We start from the raw sequence: 21065 nt of genomic DNA, 5'->3' as shown, positions 1-21065 counted from the left end.
ACCCCACCCTTTGTCTATAAAAATGTCTGTTATTGTTTTCATTACATTTCAAAGGATTTTTCCAGAAGACAAGGGAACGCAGGGACGTGTTTCTGTGACAGGGGCCGGCTGGGCTGGAGCATGGCTGGGCCGGAGGCTGGCCGGGCTGGAGGCTGGCCAGGCTGGAGGCTGGCTGGGCCGGAGGCTGGCTGGGACGGAGGCTGGCTGGGCCGGAGGCTGGCTGGGCCGGAGGCTGGCTGGGCTGGAGGCTGGCTGGGCCGGAGGCTGGCTGGGCTGGAGGCTGTGCTGTGTGAACGCCTGCTGTCCGCCTCCTGCCTGCTGTGGTTATTCAGCTTCTACCTGGATGTGTTCTGACCGGACACCAATCGGCCTCCTCAAACAACAGCCAGTGTGTGGTTCCTCACCTTTCTCCTCCCCTCATCCTGCCTCTCAGGGCTGGGTGATGGGGTTTGGGAGGGATGGAGGGATGAATGCAGGTGTGGATAGAAAACCCCCTCTCTTAACCACTCATGCTACACCACATCAATACTACACAGGTGTTCCCTGGCTAGATGCACTGCTCATTCATAAAAGTGCAATCAACTGATTAACTGAACTTAAAACGTTCACCATCCCTGACATTCCTGCAGGCCAGGATCAACCAACCAGGATCAACCAACCAGGATCAACCAACCCCACACACCGGTCTTTGTGTGCTCTTGTTATTGTTTTCACAGCCCTTCAAAGGGAACGCATGAAACAGAAAGGAGAACACATTTTATAATGTTCCCATACTTCTATGTATTTTTACGCAGTGTAAACACATGCGTTTCCGTTTTGAGAGCCCCTGATTATTTTCCTGATGTTCTACACATTCAGTCCGGACACACCCCCACTGTCTGGGACAAAAGGCAGGGCGCAGTTTTCGTTGGCTGGGGTGAAAACGGTTGTTTTTACACACCTTCCACAATAAACATCCCAGGCCACAGTTTATGGTTTGAATAGGAGGGCAACCACATCGCCAGCTTTGTAGAAGATCACAAATGCTGCATGGTCGCACACCTGTCACAAGAAAGGTTCATTCACATAGCAGGCTTGCAACAAAGGAAGACTGCATGGCTTGAGGTGTTTGAACCAAATATAGAGAGGGGGTTGATGAATCGAAGAATCGTCTGTTGGCATCAACCACTGTGATACTGTTACAACTGGGCCTTTTGATGATCTACTCTACTGCACTTATTACTGTGTCTTATTACTGTTCATATTACTGTGTCTTATTACTGTTCATATTACTGTGTCTTATTACTGTTCATATTGTGTTGCTGGTCGTTTTGGACAAAGGAGTGTGTTAGATTTATACCTATAATGTGAGCCAGGATAAGAAGATAAGAATGTAATAAATGTTGTTCTGTTAAAGACCTCTTCAGTCCTCGTTGCTAGTAACAGTGGCCACCACATGAATGATCATCATCATCATTATCAGGGGTCAGATGGCTGAGCGGTTAGGGAGTCGGGCTATTAATCAGAATGTTGTTGGTTCGATTCCCATCCGTGCCAAATGACGTTGTGTCCTAAGTCGCTCTGGATAAGAGTGTCTGCTAAATGACTACATGTAAATGTAAATTATCATTTGATAGCAATAACAATGATGAATAATGATCGTTATACCCATAGAATAAGTTACATTTATATTACATTTCGTCATTTAGCAGACACTCTTATCCAAAGTGACTTACAGTAAGTACAGTTATAAAGATATTACAAAATATGTGGAATGATGCGCTTGTGATTTGATCTGCACTCTGATCGGCACATACACATGGCCACGTCAAATAAAATACAAAAACTACAATCCAGAATTTTGTAAAGAGATCTCAAGCGTCTCTCAAAAAAACAACAACATACAGACCTTGTAATAACACCATCAGGACATGTTAACAACATGACATGAACGTATTACTTTCCCGACTGTTATCATCAGTATCAGATTAGGGGAAGGAGGATACACGAGGGGCGTGTCTTATTGCAAGAGAACTAGGCTGAACCAATAGGAGCTCAGGGTAGATAACCAACCTCCTGCACACCTCTATAGTAAATTCTTGCGTCAGCCTATCACAGCTCGGCTCGCTGAAATATATGCACCGACCGTGCTGCATATCGCAATTTTCAGACGTGACAGTCGACTCGTGTCTTATTTCTTGGAAGACGTCACTCCAAGCTCACCGGCGAGTTTCATCGGGATAAACTGCGAACAGACTGGAAAAAGAAGACATTCTGACTGTGTCCAACAAGAGACGATTCCGTTAGTCACTATTGAAGGAAGCTGTCAGTTTTTTCAACGGAAAGGCTTAGACAATGACAGCCGCCGTCTGATTTTTTTCCGGGAAGTTTATAGAAAGCCAATTACCTTCAATTTCAAGATTGCAAGAAAGTTAAACGACAATCCTCTGCGATGGATTCAAGTGAGAAGGTAAAGTCTATCTAAAACCATGAACTGGTCTGACGCTGCCGGGACGCTGTATGAATCCATCTGTGTTCATGCGCGCTCGAGTCTTGAAGGAGATTTTTTAGAGATGCAGTTTGCTCTTAGCTAATTTACCAAAGACTATAAAAAGTCGAGTAGCTAGGTCATTTGCTTAAGTTAACTTTTTAAACAACAAGTACGCTTATCTACAGCACCTCTTCTCTTTCGCTAATGTTTGGTCGAAAACCTGGAAAACGAGTTTGACAAGCTGTGTTGGCATTCTACTGGTACAATAGCTCTGAAATGGAGGTTTTTAAACGTGGATGAAGCGTCATGGCTAGCTGGGTAACTTCGGCTAACGTTGGCTATGTGACAGTGTTGATTTTGCTGTCTCCCATTCAGAGCAGCACAGGGTCAGCAGTTATCTAGCAGTGTGCTGGTCTACCGAGCTGCTCCGTAGATACCGGTGGCGTCAGTCCTCTCTGGTATCTGGCGCGTGCACGATGGCAAGACTTTTTCATGAGTCACGTTCCGCGTGGGGGACATTTGCCGCCTCACTTCTGGGCAAGTGTGTGTGTGTGTGTGTGTGTTTTGGGGGTTTGTGTTTGGATTGTTGCTAGGGTCAGAGTGGCTGTGTGTGCAATGACAAAGGATGGCGTAGATCGTGGTGTACGTGTGTAAACTGGATTTTTATACAGTGATCTTCATCTCCCTCTGATTAAAGTTAATTCGTTCAATTTATTAATCGATTGCTAGTACCTAGTAAGATAGCTACTAGATAATTGTACCCATTTAGATCAATGTAAAGGTTATCAGGATACGAGTCCAGACTCCACTTGTGCTAGACAAGATAATACAGTTATATTAGTCGAAGCCCGTGATATTCTTCAGAGGGAGTCGTGACCCAGCCTGCGTTTAGTATGGCTGCCTGGTGTTTGCGGTGCGGGCACACTCGTGTTTGACAGCTTATCTTACATCCCCTTTTTTCTCCGTAACAAGTGAGTAGCGAACACAGCTGACTGATGCCTTATTTGGCGCGTCTGTGTGATGTGCCGCTGTAATGTGGACGTGAGGGTGAGACGGTCCGAATCCCTCAGAGACAAAAGGTTCGCAGATGGTCTCGAGACCGCAGGGACTTGGTCCTTATTTACAAATATAGCGGTCACGCTCTCAACTAGCATCCCACTTTTACAATTTTTTTCACACTCTCGCTCTCTCTCTCTATCTCCCCCCTTCTGGCTTTCTTTGTCTTTCTCTACTCCCCTTCCCCCAGGCTCTCTCCCCCCAGTCTCCCCTTCCCCCAGGCTCTCTCCCCCCAGTCTCCCCTTCCCCCAGTCTCTCTACCCCCAGTCTCTCTACCCCCTGTCTCTCTACCCCCTGTCTCTCTCCCCTCCAGTCTCTCTCCCCTCCAGTCTCTCTCCCCTCCTGTCTCTCTCCCCTCCTGTCTCTCTCCCCTCCTGTTTCTCTCCACTCCTGTCTCTCTACCCCCTGTCCCTCCCTCTGTCTCTCTCCCCCCTGTCCCTCCCTCTGTCTCTCTCCCTCTCTCTCCCTCCCTCCCTCCCTCCCTCCCTCCCTCCCTCCCTCCCTCCCTCCCTCCCTCCCTCCCTCCCTCCCTCCCTCCCTCCCTCCCTCCCTCCCTCCCTCCCTCCCTCCCTCCCTCCCTCCCTCCCTCCCTCCCTCCCCCTGCTCCTGCTGTGGTAATCACCAGTGTGTCTGCTCCCTGATCTGAGAGCGTGTGTCCAGGCTAATCCCCCCGCTCAGCTACCAGCCACTCACACTTGTCAATAATCACCATCTCGTGGTTGGGCTTTGCATACCTGGCTTGTGTCTGCAAGGTGTGTGTGTGTGTGTGTGTGTGTCTGCAAGGTGTGTGTGTCTGCAAGGTGTGTGAGTGTGTGTGTGTGAGGGCTTGTTGATGTACAGTGAAGAGATTGTCACCATGTTTCGTGTTCAATAATGTGGTTTTAAACCTCATGTCGGTCATAACTGCTGGTGTGAGTGAGAAGGAGAGACCTTCTCCCCAGGGTGAAGGTGAGATGAGAGGGGCTTCTCTCCAGGGTGAAGGTGTGGTCAGAGGGGCTTCTCCCCAGGTTGAAAGTGTGGTCAGAGGGGCTTCTCCCCAGGTTGAAGGTGTGGTTAGAGGGGCTCCAGGGTGAAGGTGTGGAGAGAGGGGCTTCTCCCCAGGGTGAAGGCCAGCACTCCTGTAGTGACTTGCAAAGCGTTGACCTGCTTGGCATCTTGCTGTAGGGCCACGCCCACACTGTTTAGCCCATAATATTTGAGTTCCATCGTACATTTTTATAAAATGTTTCCTTCCACCTCTCTCCCCCTCCTCATGACTGCTCAGTCAGTCTTGTGGCGTGGCTGTCAGGGTGATCTGATGGACCAAAACAAGGGTTCAGATCAGGTTACCGGTCTGTCATGAGCTGGGGATGACCAGATCCAGGAAGTCTTCTCTTCACTCAGTCAGGTGTGTGAACAGTGAGTCACTTTCTGAGCAGGAGGGTGTTTACCTGCGCTGAACTCACACACCTGCTTGTGCTGTGGAGAGGCTTGTAGAGCTGGCCTCAACTTGACCTTTAGCGGCCTCTGTCCTTGCAGAGATGATGGGGGGGGGGGGGTAGGGTAGCTGTGGCCTCTTGATCTGCTGTCAGATGCTATAACTACTGAGCTGCACATACAGGTTGTTGCTACAACCCGGGTTTGTGATAAATAAACTATACATATCGTATAAAGTATGACATTATAAAGTAAGAGCCGTTCACATATGTACACACATCATGTCGTCAGTGTTGAACTGTCAGACTTAGTCACTGCACTCTCAGCCTCCAGTGCGTGTGTGTGCGCGTGCGCGTGTTTCCCACAGATTTGAAAAAGTCTGGGGGAGGGGGTGCAAAATAATTCCTTCGTTAATAATTAGTTACACAGAATTGTATTATATTAAATAATAATCCAAAGTGATTCATTCCTTCACAAAATTAACAACAACAACAAACAACTTCTGCATATGCAGGTAGCAACGCTAGTGCTAAATAACTGTTTAACTGGTCGGCTCCATGACGGCGGGTAAGTAGCTAGCTCCTGAGACTGCTCACCAAAAGAATGAAGGGCAACGTTCGATTAAGACATGTCCGTAGGTACCTAGCGAAAAGTAGCCTCAACCTTCCTAGACCTTTAGCTACAGTACTAATGCTGAAGTCTCGCTGATATAGCTGTTGGTCTTACTAGAACGGCGTATGTATGCATCGTTAACGTGTGCTGACATTGTGACTGTGTGTATGCGTGAGTGACAGACAGATGGAGAGCAGGGAAAGGAAATGCAGTTTAACAAATGCGCTGCGTGTTTTAGCCTAAGAAAGCCGTCACTGGGAGAGAGGGGGAGGGGTTGTTAGTGATGCTAAATGGCTGGCTGGGTGTGTGTGAGGGAGGGTGGAGGGTGGTGTAGGCCACATCCTACACCTCGTAACTCACCATCCTGTCCTCTTCTGACTGGAGGTCAGGTGATTAGAACCACAGGTGGCTTTAAAGGACCAGGGGTGGAAGTGTTCTGGCTGGGGAGAGGCTGGCTGTGGAGAGGCTGGCTGGGGAGAGGCTGGCTGGGGAGAGGCTGGTTGTGGAGAGGCTGGCTGTGAAGAGGCTGGCTGGGGAGAGGCTGGCTGGGGAGAGGCTGGTTGTGGAGAGGCTGGCTGTGAAGAGGCTGGCTGTGAAGAGGCTGGCTGGGGAGAGGCTGGTTGTGGAGAGGCTGGCTGTGGAGAGGCTGGCTGTGGAGAGGCTGGCTGTGGAGAGGCTGGCTGTGGAGAGGCTGGCTGTGGAGAGGCTGGCTGTGGAGAGGCTGGCTGTGGAGAGGCTGGCTGTGGAGAGGCTGGCTGGGGAGAGGCTGGCTGGCTGTGGAGAGGCTGGCTGGCTGTGGAGAGGCTGGCTGGCTGTGGAGAGGCTGGTTGGGGAGAGGCTGGCTGGGGAGAGGCTGGTTGGGGAGAAGCTGGTTGGGGAGAGGCTGGTTGGGGAGAGGCTGGTTGGGGAGAGGCTGGCTGGGGAGAGGCTGGCTGGGGAGAGGCTGGCTGGGGAGAGGCTGGCTGGGGAGAGGCTGGCTGGGGAGAGGCTGGCTGGGGAGATGCTGGCTGTGGAGAGGCTGGCTGTGCTGGCTGTTGATGAGGAGAGGGGATTAGGACTTGGTTGATCCACAGTGAGGAAGTTGCTCTGTTACCCACTTCACTGACGGGATGTAACTCTTGCTGTTCACCCCCCCCCCCCACGCTGGTCTGTCAGCAGTAGGTGTGAGGTGTGCCTGTGCTGTAACACAGTCAGCAGCAGGTGTGAGGTGTGCCTGTGCTGTAACACAGTCAGCAGCAGCAGGAAAACGCTGAGAGGATAGGAGAACACAGTGTGGATCACTGTTCAGTTTGACTTTATGGTTCCATAAAAGGCCTGGACTAGGCTGGATGTGTCATGGTCAGGCTAGACGACCTTGTCTTACTGCAGGCTGCACAGCCACATCAGTGTTGAAACCATGCTGACATAATGATGTATGACATAATAGTGACTGGGCTGAAGTTCCCCCTTGTCACGCCCAGCAGCTAGCTCAGATTCACTGGGCTCCCGTCTGAGAGAAGCCTGGTAGGAACACCAGAGAGAGTGGTTATGGTTCCCTGACTGCAGCCTTAGAAGATGTGTGTGTGTGTGTGTGTGTCTCCTGGCTGTTTCCTGGTGTGGGGGAGGGGGCGCGGCTTCCTAGAGTTCTGGCTGGGGCTAGACGCATGTTATGGAAATCTCTCTCCCTGTGTGTGTGTGTGTGTGTGTGTGTGTGTGTGTGTGTGTATACAGTACAACTGTAAACGTGTGAGACAGACAAGCCAAGGTGTGTGTTGTGAGATGGGTGGGAGGAGCTGGTATGTGGGTTAAAGGTAAAGATGTCACAGAGGATGGGTTCATACACACACACACACACACACACACTCCAGTCTCAGCTGGGATGGAGCCAGCTCAGATCTCATACTCATGAAGTCCTTCAGGCTCTTAAAGAGACACACACACACATACAGCAGTGTGTGTTTACAGCCTCCAGAGTTCAGAGAGGGAGGGGGAGGGTGGAGGGGGAGGGGGAGGGTGGAGGGGGAGGTGTTTGGATGCTCTGGGTTCCCCTCCTCAGGTCTCATCCTGTGAGGGAGGGGGGGTTGACTTCACAGGGTTGTGTCATGACATCATTTACTGGTGATGCTTACACAGGAAGCTACAACCCTTAAATTACCCACAGCTTTTAATGTGTGTGTGTGTGTGTGTGTGTTTGGAAACTGTTCCTACGTCATGCCCACTACACACATCTCAGCTGGTCTGGGGCTCCGCCCTTAGTTTGTAGGTCAGCCAATCAGAAACCAGGAAGCTAGGAGCTGGAAGGGTCATTGAGTCCACAAAGGAATGCTTTAACCCAACACAGGATGTTAATGTACAAACACAGCCTGGAACAAACACACACACCCTCTAATGCCACTAGCTCTCCCCCACCCCCTCCCAACCCGTAACCACGGGCGAACACATTCCAGAACCACGGGCGAAGACATTCCAGAACTCACAACAATGTTCTAACATGTATACCATGTAGGCTACACCTTTAAAAACTCCAGATAACACCAGGTATCTGGCTTACTTATCCTCCCCTCCTCCTTAAAGAACAGGCCCTCAGCTCAGCCACAAGGTTGGACTGCAGCAGATTATTCTGATGGGATCTGGGTCCTAGTCACAACACAGGCAGTATGGTTCAGCAAACGCAGCAAGCAGCCTCGACCATCCAGCTTCTCTCTAACGTCAGAACAGTCATGTCGTTATTAAAACAATACCACAGATAGACAACCCCCTGCACACACACACACGTCAGAAAGGGTAGGCATGATGTCCATGTGACCGTACAGGATAACAATGTGGTCCCAGCTATGTGGAGAGGGTGGGTCTTCTGAAATAAGACTGTTGTGTAATCTCCTGTTCTAAGTGATCATGAAGAGGGCTGGGGCCTGTTTTCTCTTTCTTTCTTTCTTTGGTTCCCTCCCTCCCTCTCTCTGAAGGGCAGGCAGCAGTAGTTACTATATGGAATGAGGAACATGCTGGGATCAAGTCCACCATGTTGTCTGAAACGACAGGAACAGGGACAATGACTGGAGTCCCCCTCCCTCTCCCCGTCCTGCTCAGAGGGCTGGAGGTCTTAGTGGGCCTGCAGCTCACTGTTCTGACATCCTGTTCCAGACTCCTTAATTTCCCCACGACCTCCTGACCCCCCTTCTACTCCCCCTCTGGTTCTGAGTCATTCATGGGCCAGAATGTAAACACAGCTCAGAAAGAGGCATAATTTCAAGAACAGTGTCGTATTGTTTGCTGTAATAAAACTGTCAGTTCCAAACATGAACTTCTGCACTGGAACCGTCTCATAGCTTATTTTTACTGTTGCTGACTTTGATCATCTTAACAAGAAAATATATTTGTTGTGCTTTTGTTTTCTGATGACAGCTTATGTATCTGTTGTTTCCCACAGATTAGAAAGCAATTTGTGCTGGGGGGGGGGCGATGGGGAACCCACTTGTCTAGCAGATTAAGACATTTTCGTGGGTTCCCTTGCGAAAAGTAACAACTCAACTTTCCTAGACTTTTAGCTACTAATGCTGAAGTCTCGCTGATATCGCATAGTTTCGTTGTGTGTGTGTGTGTGTGTGTGTGTGTGTGTGTGTGTGTGTGTGTGTGTGTGTGTGTGTGTGTGTGTGTGTGTGTGTGTGTGTGTGTGTGTGTGTGAGACGCGTAAGTGACAGAGGGAAAGCAGGAAAAAGAAATGCAGCTGAACACGCTGCGTGTTTTAGATAGCGTTAAAATATATATATATATCACATATATATATATCACATATATATCACATATAAATATATATATATATATATATATATATTAGTGGTGGGCCGTTATTGGCGATAACGTGCTGCGTTAACGTTGAGACTCTAATCGGGCGATAAAAAAATAATATCGTCGTTAATCTATTCTCTAAATTGGGTTGGGAGCTGGGTGTATAGTTATGATGACTTTCACCTTGATATTTTAGCCCGGATGTATACCTAGCCGAATTGCACTGTAGGGGGCGAGAACGAGTCTACAAACCTGTGTGTGTATGCCTTGTGTATGAAATGATCACATCAAACAACATGTTAACATGGATGCCGCTATGAAGCTGCCTGGTTTGCTTCAGGGAAATTTTATTTTTAAGAAGCTTCCCAGTTTACTGTACGAGTTCTTCCATTCTCAAATACCACCTAAACGCAAAGCATCCCTTAGCTAATGCGGAAGATGCCGGGCCAAGCACTGATGTAGCGCAGGGGAAGAGTCGTCGTCAAACTACGATGTTTGAGTGCAACCGAGGCAAGCCCGTCAGCACAGCTTTATCAGCCAAGCTAACTAATCTAATAAACAGTTAATAAACACAAGTACATCTTATTGAACATAATTTATTTTCATCACCAATTATCATAGTAGAACAGCTTTCTCAAGCAGTTTGTGATGCATTTTGGAAACAGAAGAGCCCCTGGTCTAATGCGCCACCTGGCTTGATAAACCCGTTCTCAAAGACTTACTATTAGTCACTATTTGGGTAGCACACATATTCTGAATGCCTTCAGCGGAATTCAAATGAGCCATTTGAATCTAGATGAATCTAGATTAACACCAAGATTACAGTGAGATTAATCTAGATTAAAAAAATAAATCTATGCCCACCACTAATATATAACGAAGCACAATATGTGGCGGCCAGTGTTGATTCTGTGGCGCACCGCGAGTCTGTGTGGGAAACACTGGCCTCAACAGTGCATCGTTGGTGTGCATGTTTCCTACAGCCCAGACTGGAGGCACATTGTGTACCAGGGTGTGTGTGTGTGTGTGTGTGTGTGTGTGTTTCCTTCTAGCTTGTTCTTAGTTCCAGCCCACCATCATTCACTGTTGACATGCTGAAACAGCCTGTCATGCCAGCTGAAACAGCCTGTCATGCCAGCTGAAACAGCCTGTCATGCCAGCTGAAACAGCCTGTCATGCCAGCTGAAACAGCCTGTCATGCCAGCTGAAACAGCTCTTCTGGTACACTAGTGTGGACAGTCTTGCGTATTCTCGTGTTGTTGAGTGTGTCAAACTTTGTATCAGTGCAATGTTCTCTGTGTGTGTGTCCTAAATGCAAGTCACGCTGCTTCAACAAGGTCCAACAAACACAAACATTCCAAACGTTCTACTTTTGGTTTAGTCCTGTTTCGCTGTATGTGTGTGCGTTGTCTAACTCCTTGCGTCTCTCTCTACAGAAAGTGACCTTCCCTCTGATGCTGGCTGTTGGAGCTGCTGTGATTGGCTCGCTGCAGTTCGGCTACAACACCGGTGTCATCAATGCCCCTCAGAAGGTGAGGAGGTGATGGGGGAGGAGAGGAGGGAGGAAGAGGAGAGGACATGAGAGGGGGGAGGACATGAGGGAGGAGGAGGACAGGAGGGAGGAGGAGGAGAGGAGGGAGGAAGAGGAAAGGGGGGAGGAGAGGAGGGAGGAGGAGGAGAGGATGGAGGAAGAGGAGAGGATGGAAGAAGAGGAGGGGGAGGAGAGGAGGAAGAGGAGGGGAGGAAGAGGAGGAAGAGGAGAGGAGGGAGGAGGGGAGGAAAAGGACATGAGGACATGACATGTGCGTGTCAGACCGTCATGTTTTGCCAGAGAGCTCCTCCCTCCTCGTCTCAGTGCCAGAGAGCTCCTCCCTCCTCGTCTCAGTGCCAGAGAGCTCCTCCCTCCTCGTCTCAGTGCCAGAGAGCTCCTCCCTCCTCGTCTCAGTGCCAGAGAGCTCCTCCCTCCTCGTCTCAGTGCCAGAGAGCTCCTCCCTCCTCGTCTCAGTGCTGGGATGGTTTGGCTGGTCAAGCTGTTCTCTGTTCTGTGTGAGAAAGATGAGGGGCTAAGAATAACTCCATCTGTGTAGTACAAGTTGTCCCCCCACCCCATCTCTCTCTCTCTCTCTCTCTCTCTCTCTCTCTCTGTCTCTCTCTCTGTCTCTGTCTCTCTCTCTGTCTCTCTCTCTCTCTCTCTCTCTTATGTTAGTCAGTTTGCTTTCAGTTCAGTCAAAGACAACTTTGAAAACAGCTGTACTTTCAACACGTACGATTAGTACGTCTGTTTGGATCCAAGCGTGTAAACGGATCCTAAACAGGAAGAGTAGTTCAGAGCTCCGGAGGTCAGAGCCATGGCTGGAGCCCAGGATGGTGTGTGGAGCTGGGCTCCACAGCTCCCCTGGCTGGTCCTGCCTGGCTACAGACACAGCAGCAGCACCACACCCTGCCTGGATACAGACAGCCCCGCCTTCCCTGTGTGTCAGGTGAGGTGGCATGTCTCTTCCTGTTCCGTGCTGCCGTGACGACAAAGCGGTGCTGGGATGGTGCCTCCTCTCTGGAACATTCCTCTGGCGTCACATGACCCTTCTGGAGCGAGGGAGGGAGCGAGGGAGGGAGGGAGCGAGGGAGGGAGGGAGGGAGGGAGGGAGGGAGGGAGGGAGGGAGGGAGGGAGGGAGGGAGGGAGCGAGCGAGGGAGGGAGGGAGGGAGGATCTGTGATGAGGAGCAGAGTGGGGCAGGTCATGTGACCTATGCCCTCCTCAGTAAGGCCATCTCTCGGATCAGATAAAACATCTCAAGGGGCCATAGCTGCTGTTACCTCCCCCATCTCCACCAGCCTCCCCTCCCCTCCCCCATCTCGACCAGCCTCACATCACCTCCCCCATCTCGACCAGCCTCCCCTCCCCTCCCCCACCTCGACCAGCCTCACATCACCTCCCCCACCTCGACCAGCCTCACATCACCTCCCCCACCTCGACCAGCCTCACATCACCTCCCCCACTTCGACCAGCCTCACATCACCTCCCCCATCTCGACCAGCCTCACATCACCTCCCCCATCTCGACCAGCCTCACATCACCTCCCCCACCTCGACCAGCCTCCCCTCCCCCACGTCTACAAGCCTGACCTCCCCTCCCCCACCTCGACCAGCCTCCCCTCCCCTCCCCCACCTCGACCAGCCTCACATCACCTCCCCCACCTCTACAAGCCTGACCTCCCCTCCCCCACCTCGACCACACAGTCATCAGCCGTGAGTCATGTGTAATGAATAGACAGTGTTCTTCAGTGTGTCAGAGCAGGTGGCCCGACCAGTTCTGCAGCCGAATTGCTACCTTCATACAGTGCGACATCAGTCAACTGTCAACACCACACACTCACTGTTCCTCTCCTTTCAGTGAGAACACATCACTAAGCTAGGAGCCTTCTGTACATAGTGAACCTTTTAATGTCTTAAATGCAGAATGTACCTTTAAGATCCTCTGTCACAGCCTAGTAAGGGAGAAGGGAGAGGCTAGGGTAGACAGTGTTTATCAACACTGAGGACGGAGAGGTAGTGGAGGAACAGGAACATGACGGCACGTCTCATAACACCTCATGCCTACTTCCTGGTTTGATACGCCGCCCTCTGCTGCCCTCTGCTGGCCAATGTTGACTCTCTCCTACCGTTCTGCTCATGTTCCACCTCTCTCCCCCTGCTTCAGATCATCGAGCAGTTCCTGAACGAGACGTGGTTTGAGCGCTACCAGGAGCCCATCTCCAAGACGTCCCTCACCACCCTGTGGTCTGTGTCCGTAGCCATCTTCTCCGTTGGAGGAATCTTTGGCTCCTTCTCTGTCGGACTGTTCGTCAACCGCTTCGGAAGGTACGCCTGCTCTTTACCAGCTCATGTTTTACAAAACTTTAAATGCCATGTCTGTATTTACCTGTGTGTGTGTGTGTGTGTGTGTGTGCAGGAAGAGGTCCATGCTGATGGCTAACTCGCTGGCCTTCATCTCGGCAGCCCTCATGGGTTTCTCCAAGCTGGGTGGCTCGTGGGAGATGCTGATCCTGGGCCGCTTTGTGGTGGGGCTGTACTCTGGCCTGTCCACGGGGTTTGTGCCCATGTACGTGGGGGAGGTGGCCCCCACTGCCCTGAGGGGGGCCCTGGGCACCCTGCACCAGCTGGGCATCGTGGTGGGGATCCTCATGGCCCAGGTGAGACTGCACAGGGACTGGGGGAGGGGGAGGGGGGGGGGCTGGGAGGGATGGGCTGGGGGAGGGGGGAGGGGGCTGGGGGGGGGGGGCTGGGCTGTGTGTGTGTGTGTGTGTGTGTGTGTGTGCGTGTCTGTGTATGTTCCTCCACAAACTCTATGTTGATTACCTCTTTTTTTGTTCTTTGTGTGTGTCTGTACCTGTGTCTGTGTGTGTCTGTACCTGTGTGTGTCTCTACCTGTGTGTGTGTGTGTGTGTGTGTGAGCAGGTGTTTGGTATGGAGGCCCTGCTGGGGAATGGGGCCCTGTGGCCCTTCCTGCTGGGCTTCACCTTCCTGCCTGCCGTGCTGCAGTGCATCCTGCTGCCCTTCTGCCCAGAGAGCCCCCGCTACCTGCTCATCAACAAGAACGAGGAGAGCAAGGCCAAGAGCGGTCAGCACACACTCTGACACACACACACACACTCTCTGATATACACACTCTGACACACACACACACACACTCTTATATACACACTCTGACACACACACACACACTCTCTGATATACACACTCTGACACACACACACACACACTCTGATATACACACTCTGACACACACACACACTCTGACACACACACACACTCTGGCACACACACACACACACTGATATACACACTCTGACACACACACACACACACTCTGATATACACACTCTGATATACACACTCTGACACACACACACTCTGATATACACACTCTGACACACACACACACACACTCTGATATACACACTCTGACACACACACACACACACACACACTCTGATATACACACTCTGACACACACTCACACACACTCTGATATACACACTGATAAACACACACTCACACACTCTCCTCCCCCAGCTCTGAAGAAGCTGAGAGGCACGTCTGACGTTGGCGCGGCGATGCAGGAGATGAAGGAGGAGAGCCGTCAGATGATGAGGGAGAAGAAGGTGACCATCCCGGAGCTGTTCCGCTCTCCTCTGTACCGCCAGCCCATCCTCATCGCCATCATGCTGCAGCTCTCCCAGCAGCTGTCTGGCATCAACGCTGTGAGGCTCCGCGCTTACACACACACATGCAGACACACACACACACATGCAGACACACACACAAGCAGAAACACATGCAGACACACACACACATGCAGACACACGCACACATGCAGACACACGCACACATGCAGGCAGACACACAGGCAGACACACAGGCAGACACACACACACATGCAGACACACACACACATGCAGGCAGACACACAAGCAGACACACAGGCAGACACACACACACATGCAGACACACACACACATGCAGGCAGACACACAGGCAGACACACAGGCAGACACACACACAGGCAGACACACACACATGCAGACACACACACACAGGCAGACACACACACAGGCAGACACACAGGCAGACACACACACAGGCAGACACACATGCAGACACACACACAAGCAGACACACATGCAGACACACGCACACATGCAGACACACACACACATGCAGACACAAACACACACCAGTCCCGTAGGAACTCTCTAGTCTTTTAGTGTAGTCCAACCTCTAGTCTTCACCTTTCATGTTGTGAGGAGACGCTGGTGTTTCACTGTCATCAGGGGAAGTTCTAACCCCACAGCTCAGACACACTTCACTCCACAGGGCGCAGGTCCTCATAGCTTCAGCTCCTAGTGGCAGTATTGAGCTTTACATTACATTTGCTGGTCTTGACTGGTTCCGTCTGGTTCTGTGTTGCAGGTGTTCTATTACTCCACCAGCATCTTTGAAAAAGCGGGCGTGGCCCAGCCGGTCTACGCCACCATCGGCGCCGGCGTGGTCAACACGGCCTTCACAGTGGTGTCGGTAAGTAGCAGCACTCGGGAGGTGAAGGAGAAATAAAATGTTTATCATTAAATAACAAATGATGTGGTATTTTAATGTAAGAAGGACTATGTAATGAAAGCTGAGAAAACGTCAATAAATAGTGTGGTGTGTCGTGATTGGTCCCTGTGATTGACCCCTCCCCCCTCCCCCCTGTAGCTGTTTGTGGTGGAGCGGGCGGGGCGCAGGTCGCTCCACCTGCTGGGGCTGATGGGGATGGCCGGCTCTGCTGTCCTCATGACCATCGCTCTGGCTCTGCTGGTAGGTCCTCTCTCTCTCACTCTCACTCTCACTCTCACATACACACACACACACACCAGAGGCTCCCAGAACATGTGGGAGTTAAGCTGCTGGGGTTTTGACAACGTAGTTAAGGCGGCAGGTGTGTGTTGCTTAGGCGGCTGCCTTAACTGCAGTGCTGCGGGAAACCCTGCACACACACACACACACACACACACTGTGACCCTGTGACTCTGTGCTCCTGTGACCCTGTGCTCCTGTGCTCCTGTGACCCTGTGCTCCTGTGACTCTGTGCTCCTGTGACCCTGTGCTCCTGTGACCCTGTGCTCCTGGCTCCTCAGGACCAGCTGCCCTGGATGTCGTACATCAGCATTGTGGCTATCTTCGGCTTTGTGGCGTTCTTTGAGATTGGCCCCGGGCCCATCCCCTGGTTCATCGTGGCCGAGCTGTTCTCCCAGGGCCCGCGGCCCTCGGCCTTCGCTGTGGCCGGCTTCTCCAACTGGACCGCCAACTTCATAGTGGGCATGTGCTTCCAGTATGTGCTGGTGAGTGGAGGAGGATGGAGAGGGGAGGGAGGGAGGAGGAGGTGTAGGAGGTGGATGTTGTAGGACAGTGTGTGTGATACTGCAGATGTGTGACCCGTCCCCTGTCCCCCTGCAGGATCTGTGTGGCCCCTACGTGTTCGTCATCTTCACAGTCCTCCTGCTATGCTTCTTCGTCTTCACCTACTTCAAGGTCCCGGAGACCAAGGGCCGCACCTTCGACCAGATCTCCTCCGGCTTCCGTCAGTCGGCCGGCGGTGGGGAAAAACACTCCCCCGATGAGCTCAACAGCCTTGGGGCCGACTCCCCGCTCTGAGCTTCCCCCCTCCGCTATCTTCCCCCATCACCTCTCCCCCCAATCACCTCTCCCCCCATCACCTTCCCCCTCCGCCTCAAAGAGAGTTGGGGGAGGAGAGACCCTCCTCTCTACTGACTGATGTAACTACTGACACTTATGTCCTCTACACCTGACGCCCCCCTCCCCCCTCCCTCCTGACGCCCCCACAGCACAGACCTGGCACACCAGGGGGGGGGTGGTTTATGGGGGAGGAGCCTAGGGCAGCTGGGGCAGCAAGATATTAACCAAGATTGATTGATTGTTTTTTGGGTGGGCAGCAACCATTTTGTTTCATGGAAATGCTTGATGTTCCTTCCCCCCTCCCCCCTCCTGTGTTACTGGATCTGTTTAGTCTGCAGCGTCTGCTGCCAAGAATGAAGTTCAGCAGGGTTCTCTGTATCCTGCTCTGAGAGGACCAAGACTGTCTCTCCTCAACACCATCTCTGGGTGCCCTTACTCATGCCGTACACCGTGTCATGTGACGCTTGTGTCACGTGACGGTCAGTTAAAGAGAAAATGCAACCAAGTTTACAGACGAGCTGAAAAGGCATCTCCAGGGTTCAGTGTAATGACGTACTTCCTGAGGTAAACATGATCAAGTACTTCCTGAGGTAAACATGATCAAGTACTTCCTGAGGTAAACATGATCAAGTACTTCCTGAGGTAAACATGATCAAGTACTTCCTGAGGTAAACATGATCAAGTACTTCCTGAGGTAAACATGATCAAGTACTTCTTGAGGTAAACATGATCAAGTACTTCCTGACGTAAACATGATCAAGAGATGGCCATAACATTAGGATGAATTACATTTGATAGTAGCGAAAATTCAAACGTGTCACACTGTTGTTGGCTAGCTAGTGAAAGAATAGGTGTGTTCGACTTCATGCAGCGCCGAGGCCAGGTCACTGTGACGTATCCATCAAAGTACCGTGAGATCGATTCGAGAACTGCCGGCTGTGTAGCCGAGTGCATTTTCTCAAGAGCAACTGCACGGGCTCGCTATTTCATGATTGGCCAGACTCACACACACCAACTTTGACGTGTGTTTTGTATTTATTCTGACACCTTCAGTTCTGCCAATGCTCAGCGCCTGTTCACTAACAGAAAGACTACGTTTAGTTGAGTTCTGGTTGTTTCTTTTTTTAACTCCACCCCACTCCACTGGTATCATGCAGCTGATGTCAAACACACCTAATTTTAGCTCTGTGCTGCTTACGTAAGCACTCATCATATTTTGTTTTACAAAAAGAGAAACGATTGAATATTGTTACAAAAACACAAAGAAATGCTGTTGTTGGAAATGTTTTGACATATTTTGTTAAATAGGTGTACATTAGCGCCAAGGATGGGATCTAAAAAATATTAAAATACATGTTATATTTCAGCTCAACATTAACGTCAGACTGACATGTAAAATCCAAATCAGATTCACAAAGCCAGCATGTATTATTGGCAAAAGTGTCAACAATTCTGAGTCCTTAAAGGGTTTCCTGACCAGCGATCAACCAGGAAGCAGTATGAGATGTTACCAGGCATGTGCTTCACGTGTGTCCCTGTATGAAGCTCACATCACATGTTAGTAAGAGGCCGTCATCGTCCCGTGTCCGTCTCCCATGGTTACAGGTTGCATCTTTCCAAACAGGGACCAAAACGTCTGTGTCTCTCTGCCTTAACAGAGCCTTCCTCTAGTTTTATTCTTCCTGAAAGTGCTTCCTCTGCCCCCAGCCTGCTCTGCCTTGTGGGATTGTGGGGTTTGTACTGTAAAGGCCAGTTCACACGACCATCAACGTCCAACAAACACCAAACATTCTACTGCTGGCTTTAGAATGTTTGGAAACATGACTGTCATTTTCACACTGCCCTAACAAACACCAATAGGGGTATCACACCACACCAACACAACCCACACCTACCGGTTGTTGGTGTTTGTTAGTGTTTGTTTCAGCTATGTGAACTGGCCTCAACACCCCAGAGCCTTCTTTGAATTCTCGACAACATCACTTCTTGTCGCAGAGTTGCCTTACAACAGTCACAAGTGTTTCTCAGTGAGCTGGCCAGTCAGAGCTCTGAGGTGTTTCTCAGTGAGCTGGCCAGTCAGAGCTCTGAGGTGTTTCTCAGTGAGCTGGCCAGTCAGAGCTCTGAGGTGTTTCTCAGTGAGCTGGCCAGTCAGAGCTCTGAGGTGTTTCTCAGTGACCTGGCCAGTCAGAGCTCTGAGGTGTTTCTCAGTGACCTGGCCAGTCAGAGCTCTGAGGTGTTTCTCAGTGAGCTGGCCAGTCAGAGCTCATGTGTGGCTATTCTGGTTGTCTTCACAGACAGTAAACACAACTGCTGCCTGCATCAACTTTGTCCTCATGCCCTAGTTACTGTCTGACTGCTGTGTCTTCCGCTTTGACAAACTGCCTCTTCTTTGAGACTTGTTATTTTTCTACTTGTTGGAAAAAAGAATTTTGCTGCACTTTATCCTCAACAAGGCCGGTTGTTACATCTCTGAAGATCCTGTAACATGTGGACAGGGCCTTTTAGCTGTATCATCCAGTAGATACAGAGACACTGATGACGGCTACCGCAATAACACACCCTGTCTGACGCTGCTTGGCTTGTCTGGTGAAACACCCGTATGCACAGGCAGGAGGACACCAGGGGGAAGTGAGGGTTAGGCTACACAGCCCAGTGCAAGCTCAACTTCCATGACACATTGTGTGTGATGGCTCTGTTCACATGCCTGTCCATGATTGTGTGTGTGCACAAGTGTATATGTGCATGTTTTTCTGTGTGTGCAAGGGATGTGTGTGTGACTGATGTGTGTTCACACGGCTGTGTGTGTGAGACCGATGTGTGTCCACACGCTGTGTGTGTGTGACCGATGTGTGTCCACACGGTGGACTGTGGAGGGACAGCACTGCACCCTGATGCCTTGTTTGTTCAGGATGACCAGTGAGTTACTGTCCAACATCCACGTGAGAAGCCGTGACTGTGAGCTGGACAGCTGGTCGATGTTCTTTCAGACAGAGGATACGTGACAACGTGTCTGGTGTTGATGTCATCACACTCCTCACTGTTTAGAAATCACTGTTGGCCTTTCAACACAAGAAAATATCAACGCACACCATCACCTGATCTACTGTTAATATTAGATGATAGCGGACCGAAATGTATAAACTACTTTGTAGAGATGAATATTACTAGTATTTTATGTTCTATGTCTATTACGGATATAGTAAACCAGCCTACCTACTTTTTTCTCCGATTTCTTTTGCTATCTGGAGATATATATATTGAAAAAGAATTGTTTAAAAACTAACACAATCTTACTTCAGCGTGGCATCAGACTGTTGAAGGATAACTTTTGTATTTATTAGAAACTGTAAATTATTAGTTGTTTTTATTTTTCCTCCAAATTTAGTACAAGTGTGCATGTAACTGGTGGAGGGGCCTTTCCACCAGGGAGAGGACTCATCCACGACGTCTGAGAGTGCAGTTGTTTTGTTTCTGTGCTCAGGTGTGTTTGATCAGATGTGTAAATCAATAAAACAATTCAGGCACATGAGAGACTCGGTCTGCTGTTTGTTTCTCCCTGCTCTCTGCTAGTACTAATACTACAGTATAATAAAACATACTATATGTTTACTGTATGCACCTGCCCACCAAAGTAAATTCCTTGTTTGTGAACACTTACTTGGCGATTAAATGCGATTCTGATTCTGATATACTACAGTATACTAGTAACAGTAATGATTGTGGCCTCCTGCAATAACAGGCAAGATAACCCCTCCTCCAGCAGGGGGGCTTACCGCCAGGGAGAAGAATGTCACTTTTTTGTGTCTATTCAACTAAAATGTTTGTATTAACATTTTGTGTACTATACATTAGTTGCAAATCAAAAGATGACATTTACTGCTGCAGGATCCATACAACTTCTTGGAAGTATAGATAGAAGAAGCGTACAGCGCCATGAATGCAAGTCACCTACATTACGTAACAACAGCATTGGGATGCAAAGTCAATATTTTTGAGACTTTGATTATGTTCAAATGTATTATAACTTGTACACTATGATTAACTTAGATGTAAACAGCAAGCACAGTTTCTCAGGCACAACATATTGATATGCATTGTGACGCAGTGTAATGATGTCATAATTGGCAATTTAATACTTAAATATGTTTGTTCTGTTCATTCTCACACGTATCCAACCAAGACGATGTCACGACGGAGCACTTAATTATTTTACTGTTTATATTAATTTTGGGAAACTATGGGTGACAATTAGTTTTTCCCAATTGCTAAAACACATTTCTTGAAACAGTCACCCATTTTCTCAAAACTGTAAACACAAAACCTCATCTTCAAGCACTATTTACAAAAACTCTGAATCCTCTTGCAAAATGACACTTTCACCTCAAAACAATTTTACCTGTGCTCAGAATCAAACTTTTGCCTCAAAACAGATTTACCTGTGCTCAAAATCAAACACTGTTCTCAAACAAAGTGATCAAAATAATATACACTATCAAGCAGTCAGTAAACAATA

The 21065-nt window shown here is 49.8% G+C and overlaps 1 protein-coding gene across 1 annotated transcript; it reads left to right on the top strand.

Moving 5' to 3' along the window:
- Positions 1-2120: 2120 nt before the first annotated feature.
- slc2a1b (solute carrier family 2 member 1b) lies at positions 2121-20078 on the top strand. Its single transcript, XM_084704188.1, has 10 exons — positions 2121-2449; positions 10756-10851; positions 13017-13177; positions 13269-13509; positions 13775-13937; positions 14393-14580; positions 15290-15394; positions 15572-15673; positions 15994-16197; positions 16313-20078. Exons 1-10 carry the CDS (start codon positions 2432-2434, stop codon positions 16508-16510), a joined length of 1476 nt encoding a protein of 491 aa, XP_084560314.1. The 5' UTR covers positions 2121-2431; the 3' UTR covers positions 16511-20078.
- Positions 20079-21065: the final 987 nt, after the last annotated feature.

This window comes from Hypomesus nipponensis, chromosome 9, assembly GCF_054491055.1.
Source record: "Hypomesus nipponensis isolate SF chromosome 9, ASM5449105v1, whole genome shotgun sequence".
NCBI classification, from domain to species: Eukaryota; Metazoa; Chordata; class Actinopteri; order Osmeriformes; family Osmeridae; genus Hypomesus; species Hypomesus nipponensis.
Note: the sequence above shows the minus strand (reverse complement) of the source record. Positions and strands in the feature narration are given on the sequence as shown.

What these genes read in the sequence shown, in the direction of transcription:
- slc2a1b (XM_084704188.1), top strand. An exon ending in GGAGAGCAAGGCCAAGAGCG is followed by an intron (nt 13,938 to 14,392) that starts GTCAGCACACAC and finishes CTCCTCCCCCAG; the next exon opens with CTCTGAAGAAGCTGAGAGGC. An exon ending in TGTGCTTCCAGTATGTGCTG is followed by an intron (nt 16,198 to 16,312) that starts GTGAGTGGAGGA and finishes GTCCCCCTGCAG; the next exon opens with GATCTGTGTGGCCCCTACGT.